Below are 26,932 nucleotides of genomic sequence, written 5' to 3'. Positions count from 1 at the left end.
CTGCTCTAGGGGAAGGTGCTTACCCATCCTTAGCCTCAAATGCTTTGCCTGTGGACTGGGGCCCTGGCCACAGCCTGCTGCTCTTCTTTTTGAACTTGAGATGGGTGGAACTGCACTTTGGAACATCCTTTGTTCTGGACCTGGGAAAGACTCAGGCAGCAAAGTGTTTAAGAGGACCGTGTGCCTGAAGTCAGGCAGGCACCAGTCTGGATGGGTCACATGGCCAGCTGCAGCTTTGCTGCAGGGTTGTGTACCACAACTGAGTTCACCCTCAGCTGGTCCTCACTTTAATGTCATCGGAATATTCACCTCCCAGTGTGTGACTGGGGTGTCCAAGGTCATGTGTGTCTGCATTTGTGGGTGTGGCTAGTTGTGGCTGGTAGGTCTTGGGCAGAGTGTCTGGCTTTTCTTGAGGTAGCGTGTGTCTCCCAATCCCTTGAAGCCTGAAGAGAAAGCTGGCCATGATCTTGTCTCTTTCCCCCACTGACTGACAATGTTTTCTGGGCCCTCTCCCTCCTTTCTTTTTCATTTTTTTCAATTAATTTTTTTTTGCTTGCCTATATCAGTTGCAAAGTCAGGGGTGTCACTGTGACATCCATGCCATGTACATGGCGTGCTTTGATCACATTAGCCCCACTCGTTATTTTTTAAAAAATAGATTTTGAACATTTATTTATATGTGAATATAGATTTATTATGTGTATGGGTGTTTTGCCTGCATGTATTTTTGTACACTATGTGTGTAAAGTACCCACAGAAGCCAGAAGGGTGGGTACAGAATCCCCTAGGACTAGAGTTACAGATGATTGTGAGCCATGCGGGTGCTGGGCATTGAACCTGGGTCCCGTGGAAGAGCAGCCAGTGCTTTTAATTGCTGAACCATCTCTCCTGAGTCCTCCTTACTCTTTCTCATTTCTCCTTCTATTATCATTATTCTTCTGTAACCCTAGCGTTTCCACTTGTAGTTTAATGTGCCTTTACTGTAGTGTGTGTTTCTAAGTCTGCCTTATTTCACTTAGCAGGCTCATCTCCAGTTCCACACATTTTTCCTGAAAATGATACAGAATCCCATTCTTCATGGCTGAATAGGACATCATTTTATTTATTTTTTTCCAGGATCATATTTTTGTTGGCTATTTGGGAATTCTATGTAGTGCACCTTTGTCACACTCAGCTCTCAGTCCTCCCAAGTCCACTCCACTCCCTCTCCCTTGTGACTTCCTCCTAGAAAGAAATAAAGAAAGGAAACAAAAATGATTTCCTTTTTGAGAACACACACACACACACACACACACACACACACACATACACACACACACACACACACACACACACATATATATATATATATATATATATATATATATATATATATATTCCTGTATGTAGCATAGGCTGGCCTTGAACCTATGATCTTCCTGACTCAACCTTCCGAGTTATGAAATTATAAGCACATGCCACCATGCCTGGTTTGGGTTTTTCTTCTTAGTGGAGGATCCCCGGCCCAGGCCCCCTGCTCCCTGCCCTACACTGGCTTTCTTAGTCCATTTCTTGTTGTGATAAAGAGGCAAATGGCCAGCAAGAGCAGCCAGGGTGACTCTGGCCCTTTCTCTGAAGTTGCTGGAAGCCTGTGTGGATTTGAGTCTAGAGGCCCCCCTCTAAAAGGCTCTGCCTTCAGGCTCATGTTCTAGGCGCAGCTGGATGGAGATGGGAAACCCCAGCTTCTGTCTCTACATTCTGATCTTTGAAAGTCTGTACACTTGGGAACAACTGCAAATCCTGAGGTGCTAGGCCACGCTCAGTGACCCTCGTGCTAGGCCACGCTCAGTGACCCTCGTGCTAGGCCACGCTCAGTGACCCTCGTGCTAGGCCGCGCTCAGTGACCCTCGTGCTAGGCCACGCTCAGTGACCCTCGCGGGTGCATCCACACAGTACTTCTAGAGGCAAGAGTCATTTAGACTCAGCTTAGAACCCAGAGTCTACTCCATCCTGGAAGGGCTAGGCTAGGACACATGGCACAAAGCCTAGGTAGGGCTCAGGATGGGTCGGTCCTCTGTGGCAAGGCTGCAGGACAGGACACAGGCAGACAGGCCCCGCCCAAGCTCTAATGGTCTTGATTGGGTGTCCCCTCAGTGCACACTTCTTCCTGGAGATAGAAGGGTTTGAGCCCAACCCCACTGTTACCAAGACCTCTCCCCCGATCTTCTCCAAGCCAATGGACTCCAACATCCGGCAGTGGTGAGTACTGGCTGCTGGCCTGAACACATGGCTGGGCCTGGTGGTGGCGTAGGAGCACTGTCCATTTCTAAATCTGTCTTACTTTCTTCTCTCTTCTCCATCTCCAGCCTCTCTGGCAACTGCGATGACATGGACTCCCCTCAGTCTCCTCAGGATGATGTGACAGAGACCCCATCCAATCCCAACAGTCCAAGGTAAGTGTGGCCCTTCCCCCATCTCACTGATCTCAGAAAGGAGGGGGGTGCACCACAGGCATGGGCTGCACAGGAAAGAGAAAGAAGCCATCATCTCTTGGGAGTTGGGACAAACATCTGGAGGCCTGGGCCATGGTTGAGGCATGTGACATTTTGTGAAGCAGAGTGAAAGATCAGTAAATTATAAAATGATTTCTGTCCATTATAAATCATTCAAACAATACACAAAAGAATAAGGGCTTCAGCACGAGTCACACAATTGCGTACATTTAAAATTTATTCACATAGAACAGCAGTATGCATTTTTTTGTGAGAACACAGACCAGTGAAAGGAGACACATCTACATTATAGTAATAGTCTATTTGGAGTGTGGGGACAAGGAGGGATAGATGGAAAAGTTCAGATATGGAGATGAAAGGGAGCTTTCTCTTCCCTTAGTTCCATATTTCAAAGTAATGGCTACAGTAGACATACATCCTTTTTGATCATCCCCACGGGTGTGCAGGTGTATTTTGATCAATGTGATTGCATATGGATTGCAAGGGGACCTTGATCAAACACGGAACACAAGCATGGGCATCGCCAAAAGACATGGGAGGCATAGGGGTTGGAGCAGTGGCCCAGAAGCCAGGAGCTCTGGTGGTGGAGGGGAAGAGGGTAGGAGTGGAGGCAAACACAGGATGAATTCGCAAAAATTCTTAGCGCGAACCTGGCCAAGGAAGAACAGAGGCAGAAGAAGAAGCGGCTGAAGAAGCGCATCTTCGCGGCTGTGTCCGAGGGCTGCGTCGGGGAGTTACGGGAGCTCCTGCAGGATCTTCAGGAGCTCTGCAGAAGGCGCCGTGGCCTGGATGTGCCTGGTCAGTGTCCGGTCCTGGCATAGAGTGCAGGCCCCAGGGACCCTGGTTGGTTTGGCTTGGCCCCTGCTCTATCTCCTGTGCGGCTGGAGCATGAGGCACCTTGGATATTGGGATACCAATCGTGAGCTTGACTTAGAGGGCCGTGGGGAGTCACGGATGGGTTTAAGCAGGAAGAAGGCGTGGTCTGGCTACTGTGTGGAGCAAGTCTGGAGAGGGTTGCTAGAGTTCTTCTGGCATTGACAGGAATTAAAAGGCTATGGGGGGTTCATAGCTGTCTGGGGATCAAGGAGAGGACCAGGTTGCTGGGGAGGTGATGAGATGTACTTTTAAACCACAAGGAGTGATAGGAAGATTTCGGCACCAACATGGGCAGCCAGGCTGCAGGTGACATTGCCTCTCCTTCAGAGAGAAGGAGCTTGGAGAGCAGGTGGCCTTGGATGAGGATTTCATAGGCGCTAGAGGGCCCTGAACAACAAACCAGGAAGGGAGCTGACGGAGGGGCTGGAGGGAGGAAGAAAGATGACCTGGTAGTACAGGATTCGGGGCCGCCAGTGCAGGCTGGAGGGCATGCTTCCCAGGTATGAGGCTGCAGCTTCCACTGTTCTGTCTGCCCTTCCTGCCCCTGCCTTTGTCCTTGACCATCTGCAGACTTCCTCATGCACAAGCTGACAGCCTCAGACACTGGGAAGACCTGCCTGATGAAGGCTTTGCTCAACATCAATCCTAATACCAAAGAGATCGTGCGGATTCTGCTTGCCTTCGCGGAGGAGAACGACATCCTGGACAGGTTCATCAATGCCGAGTACACGGAAGAGGCCTATGAAGGTACCTGGAGGCAGAGGTTGGGATTTCCCAAGGTGGGTGTGGCTACAGATACAGCCTATCTTGCCTCACAGAGGCACTTTGGCTATGGAGAAGCCAAATATGTAGCAGGCACGCATCTCAGCCTTCCCTTTCCCTGTAAATAATGCTGAACATGGGTGAACAAGTCAGGAAGCGTTGATGCTCTAAAAAGGCGATTTTAGACTGAATATGCCAGAAACAGAGGTAAAGATGATGCCATGTGACAGAAAGTGACTGTGGTGAGCCACCGTACAGTGGTTACTTGACCAATGCTTACCTGATGGGAAGGATCCAGAGCAGGGTCAGGGTAAGAGCCCCAAGATGGCCATGGGCTTGGTGGATTTGACACGAGGAAGACTGCATGGCCTGGGGATGTTATTCAATTGAGGAGAGCTTCCCTAGCACGTGCAAGATACTGTTAGATTCCCAAGAACAACAAACAAACAAACAAACAAACAAACAAGGAGAAGCCGGGAGATGAGGCTGGAGAGCTGGGTAGGGGACCAGCAAAGCCAAGAGGCAGCCCTGCAGTCATGAATGATATAATCAGCTCCATTTCAGTCTGGTTTTCTGGAACCAGGGAATATAATTTAGTGCCTTGTTTCCCTGACCAGGAAACACACTGAGCTGTTAACAGGCTATGTCCCGAGTCTTTGGAGTCAGTAAACAGCTTGTCACAGTTAGCAGAAGTGATCAGCTTATTATCACTTCTTCATATCTTGTTGACATGCCAGGGGGTGTAAACACCTCAGCTTTTCCAGTTGGGGGTTCAGGTGGGGGTCTTTTAACCCTCCTCATGGGGAAAGTAATCTTGATTTATTGTTTGAACTCTACAGACTTTCAAAATGGCACTATGGAGGAGGGGCAGGATCCCCAGGGAGGAATTGCTGTGATTGGTTGCTGAACTAAGAGAAAGGGAACCATAGCCTGTTCTCAGCCTGTCACTTGAGAGACCTGACATTAGTCCTGCAGAGGTTTAGACCAGGGTCTGAGGCTTACTTGTTCCACCTCTTCTCCGCTTCTAACCTTCCGTACTTGTCTTTCTTTTTGTTTATAGTTCAGGGTCCTATGGTCTTTCCACTGCTGGCACAAGATCCCTTTAATTTCGGGGTGTGGTACTGGGAAGTGTCTTACAATGGAGCTACATCTCCACCTCTTCTTAAAAACATCTGAGTTAGGGTCTAACTAAGTTGCTCAGGTTGGTCTTGAACTCACTTCACAGCCCAGACAGCCTTGAACTTGTGATCTTCCTGTCCCTGTCTGCTGAGTAGCTGCTTAGTGAAGTTCTTTTGAGGGCAAGGATGGAGTTTGTTTCTCATGGTCAATTTCCACACCCCTGCAGAAGTTTACCACGTTTTTGATAGAGTTAATATACCAACCTTATTCATCCCTGTAGTAAGGTTTTCCTGTCCTGGCCACAAATCCTCCTTCTCGGTCTTCCCTAGCCTCTTTACCTAGCCCTTGCTGTCACTCTTGCAGTAGGTCATAGCCACCCTTGCACTGGTTTTCTCCATTGTGAGGTGCTGCTCATTCCTGCTTTCCTCAAATTCAACTGGTGTCAACATGGTGTCCCCACAGATGGTATCTATATCCTTAGTCTTTTCAGTCAGCTACTGCCACCTGAGGTCAAGGAACTCCAAGATCAGCTTTAGGTTGTCTGGCCCCTGAGCACCCATGTCGGCTGTTTGCAGGGCAGACAGCGCTGAACATCGCCATAGAGCGGCGCCAGGGAGACATCACAGCAGTGCTCATAGCAGCAGGTGCTGACGTCAATGCTCACGCCAAGGGGGTCTTCTTCAACCCCAAATACCAGCATGAAGGCTTTTATTTTGGTAAGTGATGCCTACCAAAGGAGTGGAAGATGGGGGAGGGAGAAGGGGCTTTCTGTCCTGTGCTCTGCTGCGACCAGTCCTGCCACACGGGGGTGCTACAAGACAGTCTCCTCCAGGCATGTGCATTAAGACTGGGTTGGTGCTGAGTCCTGCTGGGGTAGAAGAGTCTGCCTGACAGTGCTACCTGCGTGGTGGCAGTAGGGCTCATACCTGCAAAGAACAAAGATGTGTGTGTGTGTGTGTGTGTGTGTGCGCGCGCGCGCGCGCATATATATGTCTGTAATGTGTGCATGTGCGTGTGTATGTTTTGGTGGGAGGTTAGATTTGACACAAATGTCTTTCTCCCTTTTCTGAAAATGTTCACATTGCCTTTACAAATTCTTTGTGTTAAAAAAAAATGTGTACTTTAGGTATAGTGAAATCCACCCACTTTAGTATATAGTTCTGTTATTTTTATATTACCACCATCACAGTCAGGATGGGCAGTAGGAAGCCCCACTGGGCCTGATTGTCACTGCTCTGTTTCTCTCTCTCTCTCTCTCTCTCTCTCTCTCTCTCTCTCTCTCTCTCTCTCTCTCTTGTGTATATGTGAGGTGCATGTGAATGTGGACACAGAGGACAGAGGGGGACATCTGGTGTCCCCCTGTATTACTTTTCATCCTTTTCCCTTGAGACAGAATCTGGTGGAACTAGGCTGATGGCCAATAAGCCTCATAAACTGTTTGTCCCTGCTCTGGTGCCAGCCATGCCCAGCTTTTTACATGAGTGCTGGGGATTTGAACTCAGCTCCTCATGCTTTGCAGCAAGCAGTCTTATCCACTGAACCATCTTCCCCACCTTCTGCTTTTTAGTCAGCAGGACTAGATGAGTCTGGGCATCTTTGAGGACAGCTTCTTGCTCAGTGAGTCTTGTATCCTTATTGCCCAGCCTAGGACCTAATTACAGCCAGTGTTGGGAAACATTTGTTGGGTGGAATAAAGAGAGGGCACAGGTGGGAGTAAAAAGAGGAAGAAGAACCCAGAGTTTTGTCTGGGTGGGTGGAAATCAAAATAGGACATTGAGAGTGAGTCACGGAGAAGGCGGAATCTGAGCAAAGACTGGGAAGAAGCAGTGAAGAGCAGCTGCAGGAAGCAAGAACAGTGTGTGCAAAGGCCCTGAGCGTAGAGAATGCCCCTTGCTGGAGTAAGGAGGCCATTGTGACAGGAGAGGGGTGAGCATGGATGAGAGGATGAGAGGAGCTCAAAACAGAGAGGGCTTTGTGAGGTGTGTTGGTATTAGAGTTATTCTGGGGAGCTGGGATGTTCTGCTCCTCCGCTGAGCAGAGTGTTGGAAAGCCCATGGGGAGCAGGGAGCACAGGTGGCTATGGGTGTGAACCTGCTTCAGTCTTCACTGAGCAAGGGGGAGGTGGTCAGGGAGCCTCAGGGATCAGTGCTGCTGTGATGGCCAGCATCTGGGCCTCTGGGACTGGGGCCTGGAGGATATTGCTTTCTGGCCTATGAAAAAACTGAGCTCAGTCACTCCCCTCCCCCAGGCGAGACGCCCCTGGCCTTGGCAGCATGTACCAACCAGCCTGAGATTGTGCAGCTGCTGATGGAGAACGAGCAGACAGACATCACTTCCCAGGACTCCCGGGGAAACAACATCCTGCATGCCCTGGTGACAGTGGCTGAGGACTTCAAGACCCAGAACGACTTTGTTAAGCGGATGTATGACATGATCCTGCTGAGGAGTGGCAACTGGGAGCTGGAGACCATGTGCAACAATGATGGGCTCACGCCATTGCAGCTGGCTGCCAAGATGGGCAAGGCTGAGGTGGGGCCCTGCAGCAGGTGTGGGGGTTGGGGAAGTATGGTGCCCGTCTGAGGAGCCCACAGGCCCTAGCCTCATCTCTGGGAAGGTTGCAGCTTAGGTCTGGAAGTGCAGTGGTGGCTCAGTGAAACCCAGCGCGTGGTCCACCCTTAAGACATCAGTCCCATACTCCAGAGTTCATTCTCTCTTCCTGGAACTTCCTAGGTGGGGTCAGACTGGGGAATCCCTAAGGCCAAGGTGATGCAATATTTCAGGTGCTCTGTGCATTCCTGAGTGGTGATGCTCAACCACGGGCTGCGTGTCTGTCCTTCAGGCTTGCTTCTTCTGGGGGTGGGAGGCAGTGGTTCCAGAGTGGCTACTCTGGGGCCACAGTCAATGGGCTTCTTCTCCCTGGCAATAGGAGGACTTTAGTCTGTTGGCCAGGCCTCTTCTCTAGCAGGGTGTGGTTATATGGGCCCCTTTGCCTGTGTGATGTGGTTAAAGAACTCCAGGCTGATCTGAGCACCTTGGAAAGACCTAGGCTGGGACAGGCTGATGTGTTTATCTGTGGCTAAAGCTGTGGTCTGGCTGATATCAAATTTCTTCTCAGGGAATAGTTCTTTTGAGTGGAGTGTGGCTTCTGGAAGACTGTGGAAGGACATTGGATAGCTGGTACCTATTGAACAATTCCAGCTGTGTATCCTTGTACCTCTCCTAGTCAGCTGCCCTGAGGTCAGGCCAGGGCTGGAGCCCACAAGGGACCTTTTTATTCCCTTGTAGAGGGCGGGGGAGATGAACAACAGCTTTAACAAAGGGAGAATTGTGTGTCTGACCCAACCTCTTCTGCCACCCAGGGTCATAGCTTGTAGGGGTTCTAAAGAGAGTCACAGGGTATTTGTGGTGGGTCTAGTTTCTTTCATGAGCCTTTTCCCACATGTCACTTTCTCATTTGTGCTCCCCACTATTCCAGCCTAGGGGAGATGGCCCTGGGACCCCTGATGCTCTAGGGAAAGGTACTGGCCAAGGCTGGTCTAAGGAAGGTACCCACCAGGAGGTTCCCGGGTCCTCTCCTTTATTCAGTGTCTTGTAGAAAACTTTCTTGGATGTCACCCAAGGTGGCTGCCTTGTTAGGAATGGAGGACTCAGCCATGTCCAGGCTACAGACTTGCCCTTGGGGCTTTCACTCATTGGGATGCAGGAGCTGTTTGCCTGGGCTGTGGTGGGAGACGCAGTGGGGCTGTGTGAGAGGCACACACTGATGCTGTCCTCCCAACAGATCTCTCTTGTTGGGTTTTGGGTTCATGCCCCTGGATGCTATATCCCAACCTTGGGTGATTGATGGGTTGGTTTTCAGGAAGTGGAAAGATGGAGAGCAGTGGCCCCTCTTGTACAGGGGACTCATACAGAGAGCTTCACAAAACACTTCCCAGGTTTCTCCCTGCATCTGGAGTTTTAGTAGTTGGTTGTGTGTTTTGAAAAACTCCTCAGAGACCCTAATGTGCATCAGAATTTGAGGACCACTGACCTGCAGAGTGGGCTTTATGGTCCTCTTTGAGAAGGCTGGTTGCCTGATGTCACAGCTGGTTCCGCCAGAGTGACCAGCCTGGCTGTAAAGTCTAGACTGAGGGTGGAATGGAGGAGCAGAGAAACAGAGTTTCAAGTTCAGGCCTCATGGAAATCACTTCTAAAAATGGTCAGTCCTTAGATTCTTGACTAAACTGGAGTCCTGTTGGTCTGGGGGCCTACTACTCACTGATGGTTTGGCTTTCTGCAGTGTGCAAAAGGTCTCTCATATTCTGTGAGAAGGCAAGAACTGTGAACCTCACTCCCAGAGGTTTATTTTACAGATATAGCTAGAACCCAGGGTCACTGCTCCTGGCAGAGGTAGCACTCATACCCTTTTGGGTGGGAACATATTCTGGGCTGATCTGCCTCTGGATGGTCCAGGCCTGTTGTCCCCAAGCCCCATTATCCCCCTTCTTGTCCCCAGATCCTGAAGTACATTCTCAGCCGTGAGATCAAGGAGAAGCCTCTCCGGAGCCTGTCCAGGAAGTTCACGGACTGGGCATATGGACCTGTGTCATCTTCACTCTATGACCTCACCAATGTAGACACCACTACAGATAACTCTGTGCTGGAAATCATCGTCTACAACACCAACATTGATGTGGGTCTCCCAGGCAGGTTGGCAGGGGCAAAGAGTGAGGGCTGGACCTCAGGCCAGGGCTTGAGGACCGTGGGAGCAGTTGTGTCAGAGTCCGCTAAGTCCCATATTGGTGATTTATCTTGGTGATGGAGTCTGGCATAGAGAGCAGGGTCCAGATAGAAGCTATTTCTTTTGTTTCTGGCTAACAGTGAATAACAGAGCTAAGGGTAAGGGGCTGTCTTTAGAATCCCAAGCAATTTGGAGGCAATGAAGAGGTGTGTGGTATTGATCTTGCACACCCTAACTCATGGCCTGCCTTAGAGTCCTTTCGTCCTCTAAACTTGAGTACACATGTGGTCAGACGGTGCTTACTATCTCAAGCAATCAGGACCTTTCCAGGAGGTGGTGGGAGAGAGAAAGCTCATGGAGGTGAAGACTGAGGATCAGTTTGGATGGTTTTCAGCTCTTTTGAGGAGTGAGGCAGTGGGCCAGGTCTCCACTCTGAGCCCTCACAGTAGCCTGTTTAGCAGGGTGGGCAAAGGTTGTGATAAAGAAAAAGAAGTGATACAAGAAAGGCTCAGGGGATGTCCTAAGGTCACAGGGATACTGGAACCTCTTTCTAGTTTCCATTCCTTGCTGTGCATCTGCGCCCTTTCTGCTGGGAAACCCTAGGCCCCTGCATCATTTGGCTGTCCCAAAAAAGGATCCCTGAGAGCTGGGAGTTACCCTTCCAGCATTTCCATCAAGCCAGTCCATTGCTCCCGATGACTGGAGCCTTCTGTCACTGGCCTTGCTGCCTCTGGGTTCTAGATGGGCCTTTTGAAAATGGTCCTTCTCCATCTGCCTCATCCCCATGGGACGTTCTATCCCCAGAACCGGCATGAGATGCTGACCCTGGAGCCTCTGCATACACTGCTGCATATGAAATGGAAGAAATTTGCCAAGTATATGTTCTTCTTGTCCTTCTGCTTCTATTTCTTCTACAACATCACCCTGACTCTCGTTTCTTACTACCGTCCTCGGGAAGATGAGGTATGGGGAAGATCCCGGGGATGGAGTGGTGGTGGGAAGGTCTGAGGTGAAGGATCTTGGAACTGCCCCATGTAGAGATGGAGAAACTGAGGCCCAGATATAAGGGATTTTCACGCTGTCATTCAATTATTATCTAAAGTTCCCAGTGAATAGAATGGTTAGCCAGACTGTGTGTGCACAGATCCAGGGAGGGTTTTCTTGGGAGATAGTTGGGGATTAAGAAACACCAGACCCTCCCAGGCTTTCTATATGGGCCTAGACAACACTGTTTGCTGTGGCAGAAAGGGGGTGGAGGAGAGGTTACTTAGCTAAGCTTCCCTACTTCTTTGGGCCTCAGTTTCCTACCTGTTAGTGGGGTTGCAGAATCTCAGCTTCGCTGAACTGTGAGAAAGCCCTTTTGAGTGTCTGGTAGTGGATGTGGGGTTGTTAGCACATAGTATATTGTCCTTACTTCAAAGTTCTGGGTTCCCACTGAGGGTGGGGCAGGTATGGCTAGAAGATGAGGTTCCACAGTGGCCACTGGTCCATCTTGAGGGTCCAGCATGCATGCATATACAGCCTGGGCCCTCTGGAGCTGGTGCTGCCCTTCCCTCTCTCCTCTTCACCCTCACCTCCTCTTTCCTTCCTTCCCAGGATCTCCCGCACCCTTTGGCTCTGACACACAAGATGAGTTGGCTTCAGCTCCTAGGGAGAATGTTTGTTCTTATCTGGGCCACGTGCATCTCTGTGAAAGAGGTGAGTACGTTTCTATGTCCTTCTGGAATACCCCTCGAGGCTAGCAGGGTAGGAGCAGGGCTGGCTTCCACTCTAGCCTGCACACCTCTACTGTAGGGGATTCAGGAAACTGTTTCCTTTTTAGGTCTTAGGTTCCTAAGTACAGTATGAGTAAGTCAGACCCATTATATCTGCTCCATCCCCTCCTCCGTTCATCTGTCAAGTTGTCCACCATGTATCTATCCTTCATGCCACCCTGGGCCTATCATTCTTCCTTCTCCATTCTACCATCTTGTTACCTGCCTCTTACCATCTACCCAGTCACTCATTCATCCAATCCAAACCTTACATAACCTAGGCACCATACTTGTTTTTTTATTCGGCCATTTTTCCATCTGTTTGTCCGTCCATCTATCCACTCACCCTTTCACCCACTCATGTATCTACCCACTTAACCCATTTAACCAGCCAGTGAATCAGCCTGTAGATTTTGAGCCTTTTGTATATGGGACATTGGGTGGGGTGGGGTGGTGCCAGGGATGGGGGGGGGGTGTTTGTCTTTCTTAAGATGAGTTTGATAAGGGAGGTAATGGTCACAAACATCTAGACTGTAAGGTGGATTAGAACGGTGTTCACAGGGAGGAAGACAACTTATCTGGGGTGGGAGGAGGGGTGGGCGCTTCATCTGCAGGGAGGTCATGATAAGCAGCAGGCACAAAAGCTCAGAGGCTAGAAAATTAGGCCACCTTTCATGGGCAGCTATAGTGACTGTTGCTTTGCAGTTTCTGGGCTGAGGATGGGAGTGATAAGCCTGTGGGAGCTCTACCCTCACTGAGGCGTCAGTGATGCCCTCTGAGCACAGGTCAGCTTCTACACTCCACCCTTGGACTCTACTGAGCTGTCACATACCCAGCCCTGCCCGAATCCCCACTGGAGCAGTACTTCCCAGACCCCTGGATGAAGGGCAGGAAGAGGGTCAAGCTTCTCTTTTCTGTTGATCCTAGGGCATTGCCATTTTCCTGCTGAGACCCTCCGATCTTCAGTCCATCCTGTCTGATGCCTGGTTTCATTTTGTCTTGTAAGTAGGTCTGTCCCTTTGGTCACAATTGATTGCGGGGAGGGCTGAAGATTCTCTGGAACAGCACCCAACCGTGCTATCATGTCGAAGCATCCTGCTATCATTATGGTCCAGAGGTCCCCTCTAGCTCCTCTACAGGGAAGTGCATGTAAACACCTGTGAAAGGGATCAGAAACCCTTAGGACAGAGCCTGTCTTTATGGCAGGGGAAGGCTGACTCCCTTTCTCAGAGCCCCAAATGGCAGGCACCACAGAGAAGCAGAGGCTTGGCCATCTTGTTGGTGCTTGTACACAGCAGTGTCTCAGGGAAGTCACTTCTAGCTTCAGTGATACCACAGGGTTGCCATCTGAGACCCTGGTTGGTCAGGACTAGAAGGCACCTGAGAAATCAGTTTGTTTCATCTGTAGTAAGTCACACACTGTGATGCGGTACTCAGTGATGTCAGAGCCCCAGCTGCTGCTATGCTGGTGGCCTTGGCTCCCAGTGAGAAAGTCTAGCTTCACAGCCTCTCTGCATGAAGTCATGTGCAACTGATACCAATGGCTCCCGTGACCCTTGGCTTAATGAGCAGAGGCAGACTTGGTTGACTCTGTGGTAATGTCAGAGTCCGTGGCTGCTTCTCTCTCTCTCTCTCTCTCTCTCTCTCTCTCTCTCTCTCTCTCTCTCTCTCTCTCTCTCTCTCTCTCTTGTGTGGTGTACCTGAAGTCCGGTGTCTTCTTCAATCATTTTTGCCTTATTATTATTATTATTTTGTGACCCTTTACTTTTTGAGACACAGTCTTTCACTGAACCCGGAGTTCCCTGATTGGCTACACTGGCTAGTCAACAAGCCCCAGAGGTGCTCCTATCCCTGCCTCCTCAGGGCTGGGATGATGGGCATTCACTGCCACACCTAGATTTTTTTATGTGGGTGCCAGGGATCTGAACTCAGGTCCTCACGCTTGTGCAGGAAGCGTTATGGCAGTTGAGCCATCTCCAACTCCTATCCAGGAGTTTTATAAAGTGTATACTTGCCCTCCGGTGGTATGGACTGAGTTCTTCATCCCCCAGGGACAGGGACAGCAAGTGGACAGGCCAGATGAACACTGCCACATGTGTGCCTGCCACTGTTGAGAAAGTGTGCTGGTTCCTGAGGAGATAGGTTTACACGGCTTCTGCTCTTAGCGTGACGTCCCACTCTTCTGATTCTGTTTTGTTAGGGTAGAGGAAGGTAGAGTAGCCCTTCCTCAAGTTCCAAGTTGGTTTCTCAGTCAGGCCTCTGTTCTTCACTTGAGGGAAAAGCAAGTTTGCTGTGGCCTAGACTCTTTTGTGCTGTCATCAGAAACACAAGAGTATTTTTGACTAGATGTCTGCAAAACTGGAAGTGTGGGCATTGTTAGGAGAATGTTTTCAGCATGTATGTTTGTTACACCCTATATTTATTGTTTGGAAAAAATTTATACATGTGTATAATATATTTTCATCAAACCCAACTTTTACCCTCACCCTTCCAACACTTGGCAAACTCCTCTACTGCTTCTCCTCCCAATTTCCTATACTAGTTTTAGGGTTTTGGAGACTGGGTTTCACTATGTAGCTGGCTCAGAGCTCACTGTGTAGACCAGGCTAGCAACCCACCAGGGGCTACATTGCCAAAGAAAACACTCTCCTCCCAGCAGCCATCAGTGGCCAACATCTCCTCAGCTGTGGGTGGGGCTTCGCAGGCCCCGCCCCTGCTCGCTGGAAATTTGGTTGGCTTATCTTGTGCAGGTCCTGTGCAGGACAGCCCTGTCACACTCAGAAAACACTGCTCTACAGCAGGCCTCCCCAGCCTCTGGCTCTTGCAATTGTCCTGCTATCTTTTCCATAATGACATGTCACACAAAACTACCATCTTCAAAATAATTTTAAAAATGTGTGTCCGTGTGTGTGTCTGTGTGTGTGTGTGTGGTGTAGGAGGGGTGGGAGACACACGTCATAGTGCACATATGGAAGTCATAGGACACCATGTAGGAGCTGGTTCTCCTTTTCTATTCAGGAACCAAATTCAGGCTGTCAGCTTGGCAGGAAGCATCTTTGCCATTTGAGTCATCTCAGCGCCTCCCCCCCAAACCACCATCTTAACCACTTCCAAGCACAGCTCAAAGCTATGGAGTATATCCACATGGCTGTGCACCCAGTCTCCAGGGTACTTTCCTTCTTGCAAAACTGAAGCCCTTTACTGAGTAAATCATAACCCCCAACTGTCTTCCCCTCTGGTAACCCCCTTTCCATTTTTGTCCTCTGAGTTTGATCACTCTGGGTACTTCTTATAAGTAGAAAGATGTTGATTGTCACTTTATAACTGCCTTACTTCAATTAGCATATATTACACCTTAAAATAATAAAAGACTAGGCTTTGGGAGACTTTAAAATTATAATTAGTTTCTGAGTCTGAATGTTGGAAGCTTTTGTAATTTATTGAAAACATGGTTTTGACTAAATCACTGATCTACCCTAGTGTTTTCCACGTCTGTGGGAACTGAAGCAATATAGGTGATTTCCAAGCCTTCTGGCGTTGTGGGCTGTATGGCAGAGTCTGCTGGCAGCCCACACTGGCTCTGCCTTGTATCTCGTGATGCAGTCTACACTGCATTCAGACCCGGCTGAATGATGCCGGGAAGCCTTGCTTGTCTTGTCAGCATCAGCTACCGTGGTGACCTTTTCGGAGGTTAAAGTTTGGGAGTTGAATGTTTCTGCCGCTGCTAAGTAAGCTCCTTGTCTCCTGTGTCTCCTGAACAGTTTTGTCCAAGCTGTGCTTGTGATACTGTCTGTATTCTTGTACTTGTTTGCCTACAAAGAATACCTTGCCTGCCTCGTGCTGGCCATGGCCCTGGGCTGGGCGAACATGCTCTACTACACGAGAGGCTTCCAGTCTATGGGCATGTACAGCGTCATGATCCAGAAGGTATGTTGGGAACTGTGCAGGCAGAGCACCCTTTGAGGGTGGGGTGTCCACTTTTCAGATGTGGAAATTGAGATCTGGAGCAATAATTGGTAGCCCAGCACTCTCCAAAATGTCACAGTCTTCATTTGATTTTGGTCAGACTTTAAAACAACTAGGCTTGTGGGGCATTGGTAAGGGACACACTTTGTGAGGGAAATGTTCTGACCCCTGAGCAGTGGTGTGCTGGAAAATATCGAACAATTGCTCTTTGTATGTGTGTGTCCATGCCTGTACGTAACAGATAAATGCATATATACATTGCATACATATATACATTTGTCATACAGTTTTACAACATGAAGGATGAGATGATTAGTAGTTTGTTGCTTTCTGAAATGGGGTTGTATCTGCCTCCAGCCTGTGGGTGCAGCTGATGAATGTCAGCTGCTCCTTTCTGGCTGGTTGACAGTTTACTTTGTAAGCAGCAAGTTGAGATAGTCTGGATGTTGTCAGTCAAGCTGAGAGCAATTGCTTTACTTAACTGGATGACTGGTATCAAGTACCAGAGAGATCATTAACATTCCTGTGCTATTCATGAAAGACAGCCTATACCTTAAAAATACAATATTTTAATTAAATTTTTGAAAATTTCATACATGCAAAGTATTTCGATCATATTTACCAGACTCTGCAGCCTATCTTCTCCTAGATCTACTCCTTCCTTCACCCTTAACTTCATGTTCTTACACACACACACACACACACACACACACACACACACACACACACACACACTCAGGTGAGCGCTTATTGATTCCAATTTGTGTGGGGTCATCCACTGGAATGTGGCCAACTTACCAAGGTCCAACTCTTAAAGAAAAACTGACTCTTTCTCCCCGAGAAGCCATCAGCTATCAATAGCTCCTCAGCTAGGGGTCGGGGCTGGCGACCCCTTCCCGATCCCATATTGCAATCAGTGTTGATCTCATGCAGGTTTTCTACAGGCAACAGTTGCAGTTCCTTGGTACAGTGGCCCTGGCATCTCTGGAAGACAATGTTTCTATCAAATCTTCCCTGACCTTTGGTTCCTACAATCTTTTTGTCCTTGATCCCGCAGTGGTCACTGAGTCTTGTGAGGGAAAGGATGTAACATAGATCTTCCATTTGTGGCGGGACCTTCACAGATGCTTTTTCTCTGCACTTTGACCAGTTGTGAGTTTCAGACAACCCACATTTTAAAGTTTAATCTGCCTTAAGATTTTCTGGGTCACTGCCTTGAATCTAGATGTAGACATCAATAAAACAAGGAACACTTTGTTGGTAGGATTTAAATATTTGTAGCATTGCTAGTTTTCATGGCATAAATGTTCCTACCATGGTGGGTTTGCAGCTGCTGACACATTTAACACATCCGGAAAGAGATGTGCAGTTGCACATTATTGCATAGTCTTTCCACTATCTGGTTACAATAGATATAAAAAATGCCTCAGCATAAGTGATCGTATAATGTAGTAAAATAGCCAGATAACACTCAATGTTGAATATTTATTAACTTAAAAATGTAGCTTAATTATACATGTATATGACTAAAATTTTATTTTGAGACAGGTTCTTAAAATAGAGCCCAGGCTGGTTTGGAAGCTCATGCTCTTCATGCCTCAGCCTTCATCATGCTTGGGCAATAGGCAGGTTCCACTATGCTTGACTTAATGATTGAATATTTTTGCAATAAAAATTATTTTTTTTTATTGAGCTACAATTGGAAATTTATATAAATCTAAAGTGTAGGATTGGCTTTAGCTATGTACTGTGAAGTGATTCAATGTGGTTAATACAGCCACCATGTGGGTTAGAAAATTGGAAACCTATACTTTGGGCACACTTCAAACTGCACAATTTGATATTTTTCATGAGAGCCCGAGAACTTATTTATCCTATAATTGAATGTTTGATTTAGTTTTTCATAATGGATATGGTCACATCATTCATGCAAATTCAGCTATCAGTTCTTAGAAGTTGGTGTGTGCTGGCTCTGGCATGTCATTGCCCCCAGGGAGGCCCAGCTGTGAGGCTCCATAGAGAAAGGCACAGGGTGAATCAGAGAGACTGTGTGCTGGGAGGTGAGGTCTTGAGGACAAAGCAGGAAAGAAGGCTTCTGTGTAGAGGTGCCCCCCACCCCCCAAGCCTGGGACCATCAAAAGGGATGAAGGAGAGAGAGAAGGGCCAGAGCAAAGGCAGAGAGGGTTAAAGTGGGATGTAGGGAGATGGGTGTACAGCAACCATGTGCACACCTCACACTTGAATCATGTCCCTTTCTTTGCAGGTCATTTTGCATGATGTCTTGAAGTTCTTGTTTGTTTACATCCTGTTCTTACTTGGATTTGGAGTAGGTAATTGCTTCACAACCAACAGTAACTCCCATGCTTGTCAAGAACCTTATCTGGATATCAGAACGACAAAGCACTCAGTGGTTTCATCAGGGGTGGCACAGTACCTGTCACATTAGTGTCTGCAAAGAACCTTTTACCTTCTCTCAGCAACTTGACCAAGCTGGAGTCATCACCCCTGATCCCATGGATTAGAGACTCATGACTGTCACTCCAAGCCGTGCTTTCCTCAGACCTTCACATCCATCACAGTCTCTGATAGCCATGCTCACTAGATGTTCTCACCCCATGCTGCAGATGGGCACATGAGAGCTCACAGAAACTTCAAAAACTAGGAGCAATCTAGTGCACTGAGGTGTATTTCTCTCACCGTCCACATTTTCTGACTCTTGACAGTTTGCTTCATGTATCTCTGTGGGAACTTATGGTTTATTGGAGACCAAATATGTGGAGGCTCTTTTTAAAACCCAGAGGGAGCCGGGCAGTGGTGGTGCACGCCTTTAATCCCAGCACTTGGGAGGCAGAGGCAGGTGGATTTCTGAGTTGGAGGCCAGCCTGGTCTATAGAGTGAGTTCCAGGACAGCCAGGGCTACACAGAGAAACCCTGTCTCGAAAAACAAACAAACAAACAAACAAACAAACAAACACAAAAACCAACCAACCAACCAACCAAAAACCCAGAGGGAATGACATAACCTGATTTTATTTCTAAGTACTGTATAAGGAGATGGCATGTTTAGCGTGTTTTTTTCTCCAGGGCAATTTTGTGGATCCCACCCCGTCCGCTGCCTGCCCCCACATTTTTCAGTGACTGTTGACACAGCTGTTCTCATCTATCTGATACCTTTTCAGGGACAAATCTTGCTTATTCATTTGACCCTCTACCTGTGGACCTATTCTTCCATGCATTCACTCACACATGAGCCTGCCCATTCACTCATCCAGCAAAGAACCATCACTGTGGTGTGTGTGTTGGATAGAAGAGAAAACAAGCCCAGATCTTGTTCATAGGGAACTCAAGATACAGCATTAAGAGAGGATGCTGGATCTTACAGTGCTGGGGGAGACCACTTGGGCTACAGGCAGTCAGAACTTTAGTCTACGGGGAGCTGGGGTCACACACAGGTTAAGCAGCAACCTTGGAAGGCTGTGGATGAGGGAGGGCTAAGCTTTGGATAAAGAACGGGAAGAAGAGGCTTCAGTGGGCAGGAAGGGCTTTCTGCAGGCCAGGCAGGAAAATCAGCCTCATTAGGCTTTGGGAGAACCTGACACTGGAGATGAGGGAGAGCAGAGATGGGAGTTGAGAGGCTGGAGGGAGGGAGGCAGCAGTGTGTATATATGCAAACATGCAAGTCCTCTGAGTGGCCAGACTACAGAGCCCAAGGGCACCCATTCTCCCCACAGCGCTGGCCTCGCTGATTGAGAAGTGCTCCAAGGACAAAAAGGACTGCAGCTCCTACGGCAGCTTCAGCGACGCTGTACTGGAGCTCTTCAAGCTCACCATAGGCCTGGGCGACCTCAACATCCAGCAGAACTCCACCTACCCCATCCTCTTCCTCTTCCTGCTCATCACCTATGTCATCCTCACCTTTGTCCTCCTCCTCAACATGCTCATTGCCCTGATGGGGGAGACGGTGGAGAACGTCTCCAAAGAAAGCGAGCGGATCTGGCGCTTGCAGGTGAGCTGGGCGGAGGCCTTGCTAGGGACTTTGCTCAGCACTTCAACGTGAGGTCTTGTGCAGCCATCAGCAACCAGTGGGTCTGGGGGTGCATCCTGAGACTCTGTTTAAGCATTAACGTAGGTTCTTTAGAACAGGGTCTAGAACAGTAGCACATAGGGGGAAATGCAGGCTTTTGGGGATGCTCTGTTCATTGTGACCCATGATGTGTGGGCATTGAGAAGTGACTCCGGCTGGAGAGAGGTAAGGTTCAAATGTCAATGAAAGTGACATTTCTGCTCTGTTCCGTCCTGGCCTTATCATTTCTCAGTCCTGAGAACAACTCACAGTGTGGGTCCTGTGGTGACAACCTACATAGGTTTGTGATTTGTGAGACAGTGTTGCTTAGAAAGTGCTTGTTGGACTTAGGGGTAGGGTGGAGGAGTGAGCAACCCTTCAGATGTCCGCAGAGCTGCCCGCAGTGGAGGGGACTGCAGCCTCCTTTTACAATCGTCAGCAGTCAGAACTGAGATGCACATGACTACAGGGAGAGAAGCTTTGGGTTTCTAGTTACCAGAACCTTTTTAACTGGGTTGTGCATAATACCCCAGAGAGACTGGACACACTACCAGGGAAGCGTCCATGGTGCCCAAGAGAGTGTGGAAATGTTTGACCTCTGAACTTTCCTCCAGGTCCAGTTCTAGAATCCTAACGTTTCAGTTAGGAGGCTCCAGATATCCAGACATACTATTTATGTCAAGCTGAAAGCAATTTACCAGTCCCAAAGATTCATTCTCATGTTTGAATTCATGATTATTCCAAACCCTCAAGACCTCTGCTTTAAGCACAAATGAGGTGGAGTGAGCTATCAGATGGGGTTCCTGTGGGTGCACCCTCATCTGGAGCAGGACTCTCAGAGCAGGCTTGGAGAAATCAGTTTAGGCTTCTTCATCTTTCCAGAGAGCCAGGACCATCTTGGAGTTTGAGAAAATGTTACCAGAATGGCTGAGAAGCAGATTCCGCATGGGTGAGCTGTGCAAAGTAGCCGATGAGGACTTCCGGCTGTGTCTTCGGTAACAGAGGGAAGGGCTGCGGGGCAGGAGTCTTTGAGGTGGGTAGGATCAGCAAACAAGAGGTTGGGGCATCCCTGTATCTGTGGCATTAGAGGAGCTATATAGAACCTGGGACATCCTAAATGTGTTTGTTTATATCACTGAGATGTGAACCTGGAACAGTGAGTACAATGGTCACACTTGCAGGATCAACGAGGTGAAGTGGACTGAATGGAAAACACACGTGTCCTTCCTCAATGAAGACCCAGGGCCCATAAAGCGGACAGGTACTGTTGCTTTAAGATGGTGTGGGGTCCTTTTTTGTGGACTATGGACTTCATGTGAACCAAGACCAAGAGGCCTGGCTTTCCCACCTGTGAATTTGAAGGTCTTCCCCAGCTCTGATATTCAATTGAAATGGTAGGGGTGGGGTGGGGTGTAGCTTCGGTCCTGAGTTCTAGCCACCAGAAAAAAAAAGATTGTACTAACACAGAGACAGGACACAGGAGGATGTACTTTTAAATCTCAACTCTGTTCTCTGCAGCAGATTTAAACAAGATTCAAGATTCTTCCAGGAGCAATAGCAAAACCACCCTCTATGCGTTTGATGAATTAGATGAATTTCCAGAAACGTCGGTGTAGAAGCCCGGCTTAAGGCTGATGTGAGCACTGTGGTCTGATGCTGCAGGCTGAGTCCTGGCACTGGAGTGCTATGCAGAGTGCTCAACTAGAAGCCAAAGGCTCCGCACATTGACTGGTGGCTGCCGAGGAGCAGCCATTAGGATCTGAAAGGAAAGAACTTTGGGTTTTGTGACTCCAGAGGTCAGGACAAACCCATGGCCAGCAGTTCTGAGTCTCCTGATGCCCCGGGTGAGGAACCTGCAGGTTGGCTTGGCTCCAAGACACATGTGCTGGGGAAGGAAGGAAGAAACTGGGGTCTGAGGAGCAGGGAGAGCAGCCTTCCCTTGACTATGGTCCTGTTGTTGGGGCCAGCTCCCACCCACAGACTTCTCCTTTACTTCCCCAACTAGGACTATGCCTCCAGAATTTGTGGGGGATCCTGTCCCAGCATGTGTAGAAGACCTGAGCTAAGTTGGATCTACTCAGGGAAGAGGGGAATGAGCTATGGAAATGTTCTTACTGAGCCTCCAGGAAACATCCTTGGACTGAAATCCAAGGCTAAACCTATCTCCAACAGAGAGATGTTTCAATAGTATAACTGACACATTTTTTTTTTTAATTCAGAAAAGCCATTTCAGTTTTGAATGGAAACTACTTCAGATGAAGTAGGCAACTTTAAAAGCTAAGAGATAGATTTTGGGCTTTTGGACTGAATGTAAGTATTATATACTAGGCCTCAGGTGGCCAGGGTCAGGATAATAACCTTTTCTTCCCACACATAAAGCCTGAGGGAGACAGGCTGTGATATGGGGGAAAGGTTTGGTACCCATCCTCTTTCAGTCTCATCCAGTGCTGGCCTCACTTTATCTGAGACAGAAATAGCAGCTAATCTATTGAGAGGGTCTTAAAACTCAGAGATGACTAGCATAGTCCACTGTTTCCCACTGGGGAAGTCAGCAGGATGTCTAAAACACACTGCTATCGTGTGTTTTTGTTAACTGTGAATATTGAAACTGTAGTAGAGACTTCTGAGGAAAGGATGTTTGCCAAACCTAGGACTTAGTTCATATCCTCAGCCTCAGATTTTTTTTTTCTCCTTGAAATTTCAGAGTCAGTTTGGTGAGTAGAGGTGGAGATTGGAGAATTTCTCCAGTGACTAGAACTGAAATACTCTGCCCTGCCCCCAACCCACACTCTTCTGTTATTTAGTAAAAGGAGTCATGTGGAAGGTTTGAGATGGATTTATAGATGATTATGAAGATTTTTCAAAATCTTAAATGGGTTGGAAATAAGTTGGGCCTTTAGAAAACTTAGCAATTGTTGAGCTAATCAGACTAGAGACCAGACAAAGCAGCCCACTCTGGTAGGTTTCACCATTCTAGAAGGTTCCAAGTACCAGTTTAGCTGGACAGGTGAAAAGTTGGCCATTCCATCCTGAATGGCTGGGTGGGGGAGAGATGGCGGATGGTACAGCATGGATGGCTGTCCAGTCTGCAGTAGCCACTACCTGCTCAATGTTCTGGAGTCTCTATTGCTCAAAGATCACACTCAAGTAGGGGAAGAGGACAAAGCATGTGTCTTTGGAAAAGAAAAAACCCGAGGGGGCCATCATGGAAAGGAGAAGAAGTGCTCCTGCAGGGCAGAAATAATGAGAGAACTAGGCTGAGATTTTGGTTCAGTTCAGTAGCTGCTTCGGGAGTTTGGAGGTGTTCAAGAAATGGGCTGAGCACTTGGGAAGAAAGCAATTAGGTCAATCTTAAGGTTCCTAGACATTGTACAAACCAGTATTCCATAGCTGGAGCCTTCTTGAGTGATTCTGAACAGAGGTCCCTGTGTAAGGGCAACTGCTCGTTCTAGGGAGCTGGGATTCCAGCTTTGTGTTGGCTTGGAAGTCGGTAGATAAAACCACACAGCTTTGCATTTCCCACTTGAATGAAAGGTGTGGGAAGTTGGCAGATAGAAATAACTAGCTTCTCACCTGTTGTGGAGAGCTGCTTTCTGTGGATCTGGATGGAATTTGTTGGCAAACCCATTTCTAAACTGGCTATTCATGTAAATGTTGGGACTCCCCTCCCCCAAATGAAGGCTTTCAGTCCAAAGGGTCAAGCTAAACAAAGGGTCAAGGTTCATCAAAACAAGGAAAGGCATCTCAACAAATGGTGTCCTGTTCAAAAGGACCAAATCCCTCATTATACATGTGGAGACTCAGGCTCTGGTCTGAACATAGACTTGTTCAAAGTCATGTCAGAGCAGGTGAAGCTAGGATGTCCTGATTTCTGGGCCACATGGATCCTTCTGCAGTTTTTATCATTGGGTCTTTTTGTAGCTGCCACATTTAGGGGCTAGTTTTGTTTTTGTTTTCTTATGACTTGGAAGTTAGCATTGTCCTTACAACCCAATGATGTCTAAAGGTCAAATGTGCCTAAAGCCACATAACAACAACAACAACAACAACAACAACAACAACAACAACAACTAGCAAGAGTACATACACACCACTGACTCTATGGGCCTCTCAGGACATCTTAAAACTCCATGATTTACATTTCAGTAATTTAGGGGGAAGAGGTTTTCTGGGGATGGGCCTGAGCGTGCTCAGGCAGTAGCTGCAAACCCTGTTTTAGATAAATATCTCCCCAGGAAGAGTTCTGTATTCTAGACATTATGTCATGTGTCTTTCTGGAATAACATGGGTGCTTCCTTCCTTCCTGGTGCAGGGAGAAGGAGTAAAAGTTGTACTGTGAAGTCATTGAGCTCTCAGGCATCTGCCCAAGAGAGTACAGTATTATTGAGGTTCCTTTCCTTCCTCAGGGCCTGGTGACCGTCCCCTTTTGCTCTGGTGAGGCACAGGGAGACAGGCCCTCACCAGAGTCTGTAAGCCATACTTGACTTCTGCATTAATTTACATGTTGTTATTTTATATTTACTGTGATCTTGGTTCCAGACACAGAATTATTGTCTTATTCTCACCGGATGTGATTGATCCTTGCATAACTTAATTTATAGACTTGTTTTTAGTGTTGTTTGTGTGAAACTACATGAGCAAGAAATCATAAAGAGTAAGACTACTTTGGTCTCATTGAAACACTGTTTTGATTTCTAATAAATATTTATTTTGTCATGTTTCGGCCATGTTTCTGTCTTTGCTTTGTATGAATATGAAAACCAATTAGAAATCCTGGAGTGTTTTCGTAACAGGAACGGGTAAAAGGAAGGGTGATGTTTGGATCTAAAGCATTTCTCCTGAATCCTGATCAGTGGTGGGGGTGCAGGGTGTGGGTGCAGGGTGTGGGTGCAGGGTGTGGGTGCAGGGTGGGGGAGGGGGCAACATGCTACATGTGTCAAAGTGCAACACATCTGGGTTCCTATTTTAGTTATTTGACAACTTTGTTTTACTTTTAAAAAGATTTATCTTGGGCTGGAGGGATTGCTCAGGGCTTAAGAGCACAGAAAGGGGGAAGATATAAAAGCGTTCTCTGCAGGTAAGTAACAAGCCTCCTGAAGACAACAAGACAACATGGGCATGTAGAGATAGCAAAAAGCTTTGGGAGTTCCCTAAGAAGCCACTTTCCCTCAGACTTTTTGCTGGGGGATGTGCATGGGCCTTTCAGACATACCCTGGTCCAGCAGCTTGGCATGTCTCTGACGTGCACCTCTCAGCACCTCTCTCTGCCTCTCCACACTTGTTCCTCTTGCTGGCACAGTGGCTTTCCATGGCTCCCTCTTTCTGTCCAAGGGATTTCAACAGCCCATTCTTCCAGGGAAGCCTTCCAAATGGGTTCACACTCACCAGATCAGACTTTATTCTTCCATCAGATCTTAATTACAGAAGTCAAAGTGTGCATTTTAAATGGCCATGGTTTCAGTTTGCAGATTTATTTCTATCAAGTCTCATTTTTCTTGATTCAATCTTTATAGTCTTCAGAATTTCTACTTATATGTGATTTGTCTATGGCCACGGTACCCTGAATGGGTACTGTTTAATTAAATGTGAATTTTTGAAATTCTTACATGTATTTAGTGTGTGTGTACACATGCGTGTACAAGCCACAACACACATGAAAAGGTCAGAGAACAATGTTCAGAAGTGGGTTCTTTCCTTCCACCATGTGGATCCCAGGGATCAAACTCTGGTTGTCAGCCATGGCTATAAGCACCTTTACCTTCTTAACAGCCAGCCTGTAGATTTTTTCGGGGGAGGTAGTATGGGTGATTTGGTTACATGTATGTCTGTGTACCATATGTATGCATGATGCCCTCAGAGGCCAGAAAAAGGTGTCAGATAACCTGGAAGTGGAATTACAGATAGTCATGAGCCACCATGTGGGTGCTGGAAATTGAACCCAGGTTCTCTAAAAGAATAACCAATGCTCTCAACTACAGAGCCATCTCACCCACCCCATGTAATATCATTTTAATCTACACATATTGCTGTGTGGTTTTATTGCTTTCAGCTACTTTTGTTTTGACTGAATCTGTAACAATCTATATATCCATCCAGGTCCCTCATTGATAAAAGGAGGGTGATCATAATAATGCCGACTGGAGGCATTGCCATTAGGATTAAGCAGCTAATGAATGAAAGCTCTTAGCTCAGTGCCTAGTGCCCAATACGCACTTCATCATCATTCAAGGTTAGCACAGAAGGCCCTTCATGGTCTGCTTCTTCCTCCCCCCACAACCTCCAGACTCATATTTTGTTTTCTTTTTTCTCTGCCCCAATGTCCTTCCCACTGTTTTACTCACCTATGCCTTCTTTCAAGCTTACCCTCCTGAGATTTCCCCTCCCCAGACTGATCTTGCTCTATCCTTTGGCTCCTTCAATATGCAACTCAACTTTCATTGTGTGTACAAAGCATTTTTAGTCTCTGTGTCACCTACTTGTCCCTTTGTCCTCCTCCCCTCTCATCCTACCTTGACAACATTATCTTTGTTGGTATCTACATTCCAGAATGTGCCAAGAAAGGGCGGTAGAATAAATGTGTGCTCGGAGGAAGTGGATACCAAAAATAAGAAAAAACCCAGAACAATCAATGAGAAGAAGAGATTGGCAACACTTGTGGAAGTTGATTTAAATGTCACACGTTAGCTATGATATTCAGCGGGAAGAATATACTTCAATTACTCGTTTTGGCAAGGCACAAAACAGATGTTGAATACTCTGTGTATGGGGTGAGATTGGCTTAGTGGGATTATCTCTGGATGAATAATGTGTGTGTGTACATTGGACACTCACTAAGTCACTGACATTGATTGGTATATTTATCTACATCTGTGTAGATGTATCTAGTCCAGTTAATGCATTATTATGATTACTTTTGTGTGTTAACTGCTCATATCTGTGTGGACATTTGTGCAGACAAGAGGCCCATGCTAAGTATCTTTAGTTACTCTCCACTTTATTTTTTGATACAATCTCTGAGTCTTGAGCTAACAGATATATTGGCTTGGCTATATTGCCTGCCTGGCAAGCCCCAGGGAGCTGCTCGTCTCACCTCAACCGCACTGGGATTGCAGCTGTACTCCACTGTGCCTGGTCTCTAATCTAGGGGTCAGGGACTGAACTGAGTTCCCTGCTTGTCTGA

The 26,932-nt window shown here is 47.6% G+C and overlaps 1 protein-coding gene across 3 annotated transcripts in view; it reads left to right on the top strand.

Annotated features, from left to right (window-relative positions):
- Trpv3 (transient receptor potential cation channel subfamily V member 3) overlaps positions 1–24,472 on the top strand; it is a 32,531-nt gene extending 8,059 nt beyond the window's left edge. The window contains exons 4-19 of one of the 3 annotated variants that reach the window (XM_076936363.1): positions 2,134–2,238; positions 2,346–2,432; positions 3,136–3,290; positions 3,939–4,115; positions 5,825–5,965; positions 7,498–7,778; positions 9,745–9,921; positions 10,774–10,932; positions 11,566–11,667; positions 12,651–12,724; positions 15,485–15,650; positions 17,953–18,019; positions 19,421–19,695; positions 20,635–20,747; positions 20,934–21,013; positions 21,274–24,472. In XM_076936363.1, coding sequence (XP_076792478.1) covers positions 2,134–2,238; positions 2,346–2,432; positions 3,136–3,290; positions 3,939–4,115; positions 5,825–5,965; positions 7,498–7,778; positions 9,745–9,921; positions 10,774–10,932; positions 11,566–11,667; positions 12,651–12,724; positions 15,485–15,650; positions 17,953–18,019; positions 19,421–19,695; positions 20,635–20,747; positions 20,934–21,013; positions 21,274–21,368 — 2,254 coding nt within the window. In that variant the 3' untranslated portion in view covers positions 21,369–24,472. Of the gene's footprint in view, positions 1–2,133; positions 2,239–2,345; positions 2,433–3,135; positions 3,291–3,938; positions 4,116–5,824; positions 5,966–7,497; positions 7,779–9,744; positions 9,922–10,773; positions 10,933–11,565; positions 11,668–12,650; positions 12,725–15,484; positions 15,651–17,952; positions 18,020–19,420; positions 19,696–20,634; positions 20,748–20,933; positions 21,244–21,270 lie in introns of those variants that run through there. The other 2 variants (XM_076936362.1, XM_076936361.1) reach the window with 2 other exon arrangements.
- The last annotated feature ends 2,460 nt before the right edge of the window (positions 24,473–26,932 follow it).

Source organism: Arvicanthis niloticus, chromosome 6, assembly GCF_011762505.2.
Source record: "Arvicanthis niloticus isolate mArvNil1 chromosome 6, mArvNil1.pat.X, whole genome shotgun sequence".
Lineage (NCBI taxonomy): Eukaryota > Metazoa > Chordata > Mammalia > Rodentia > Muridae > Arvicanthis > Arvicanthis niloticus.
The sequence above is the reverse complement of the archived record's forward strand: the minus strand, read 5'-3'. Positions and strand labels throughout refer to the sequence as shown.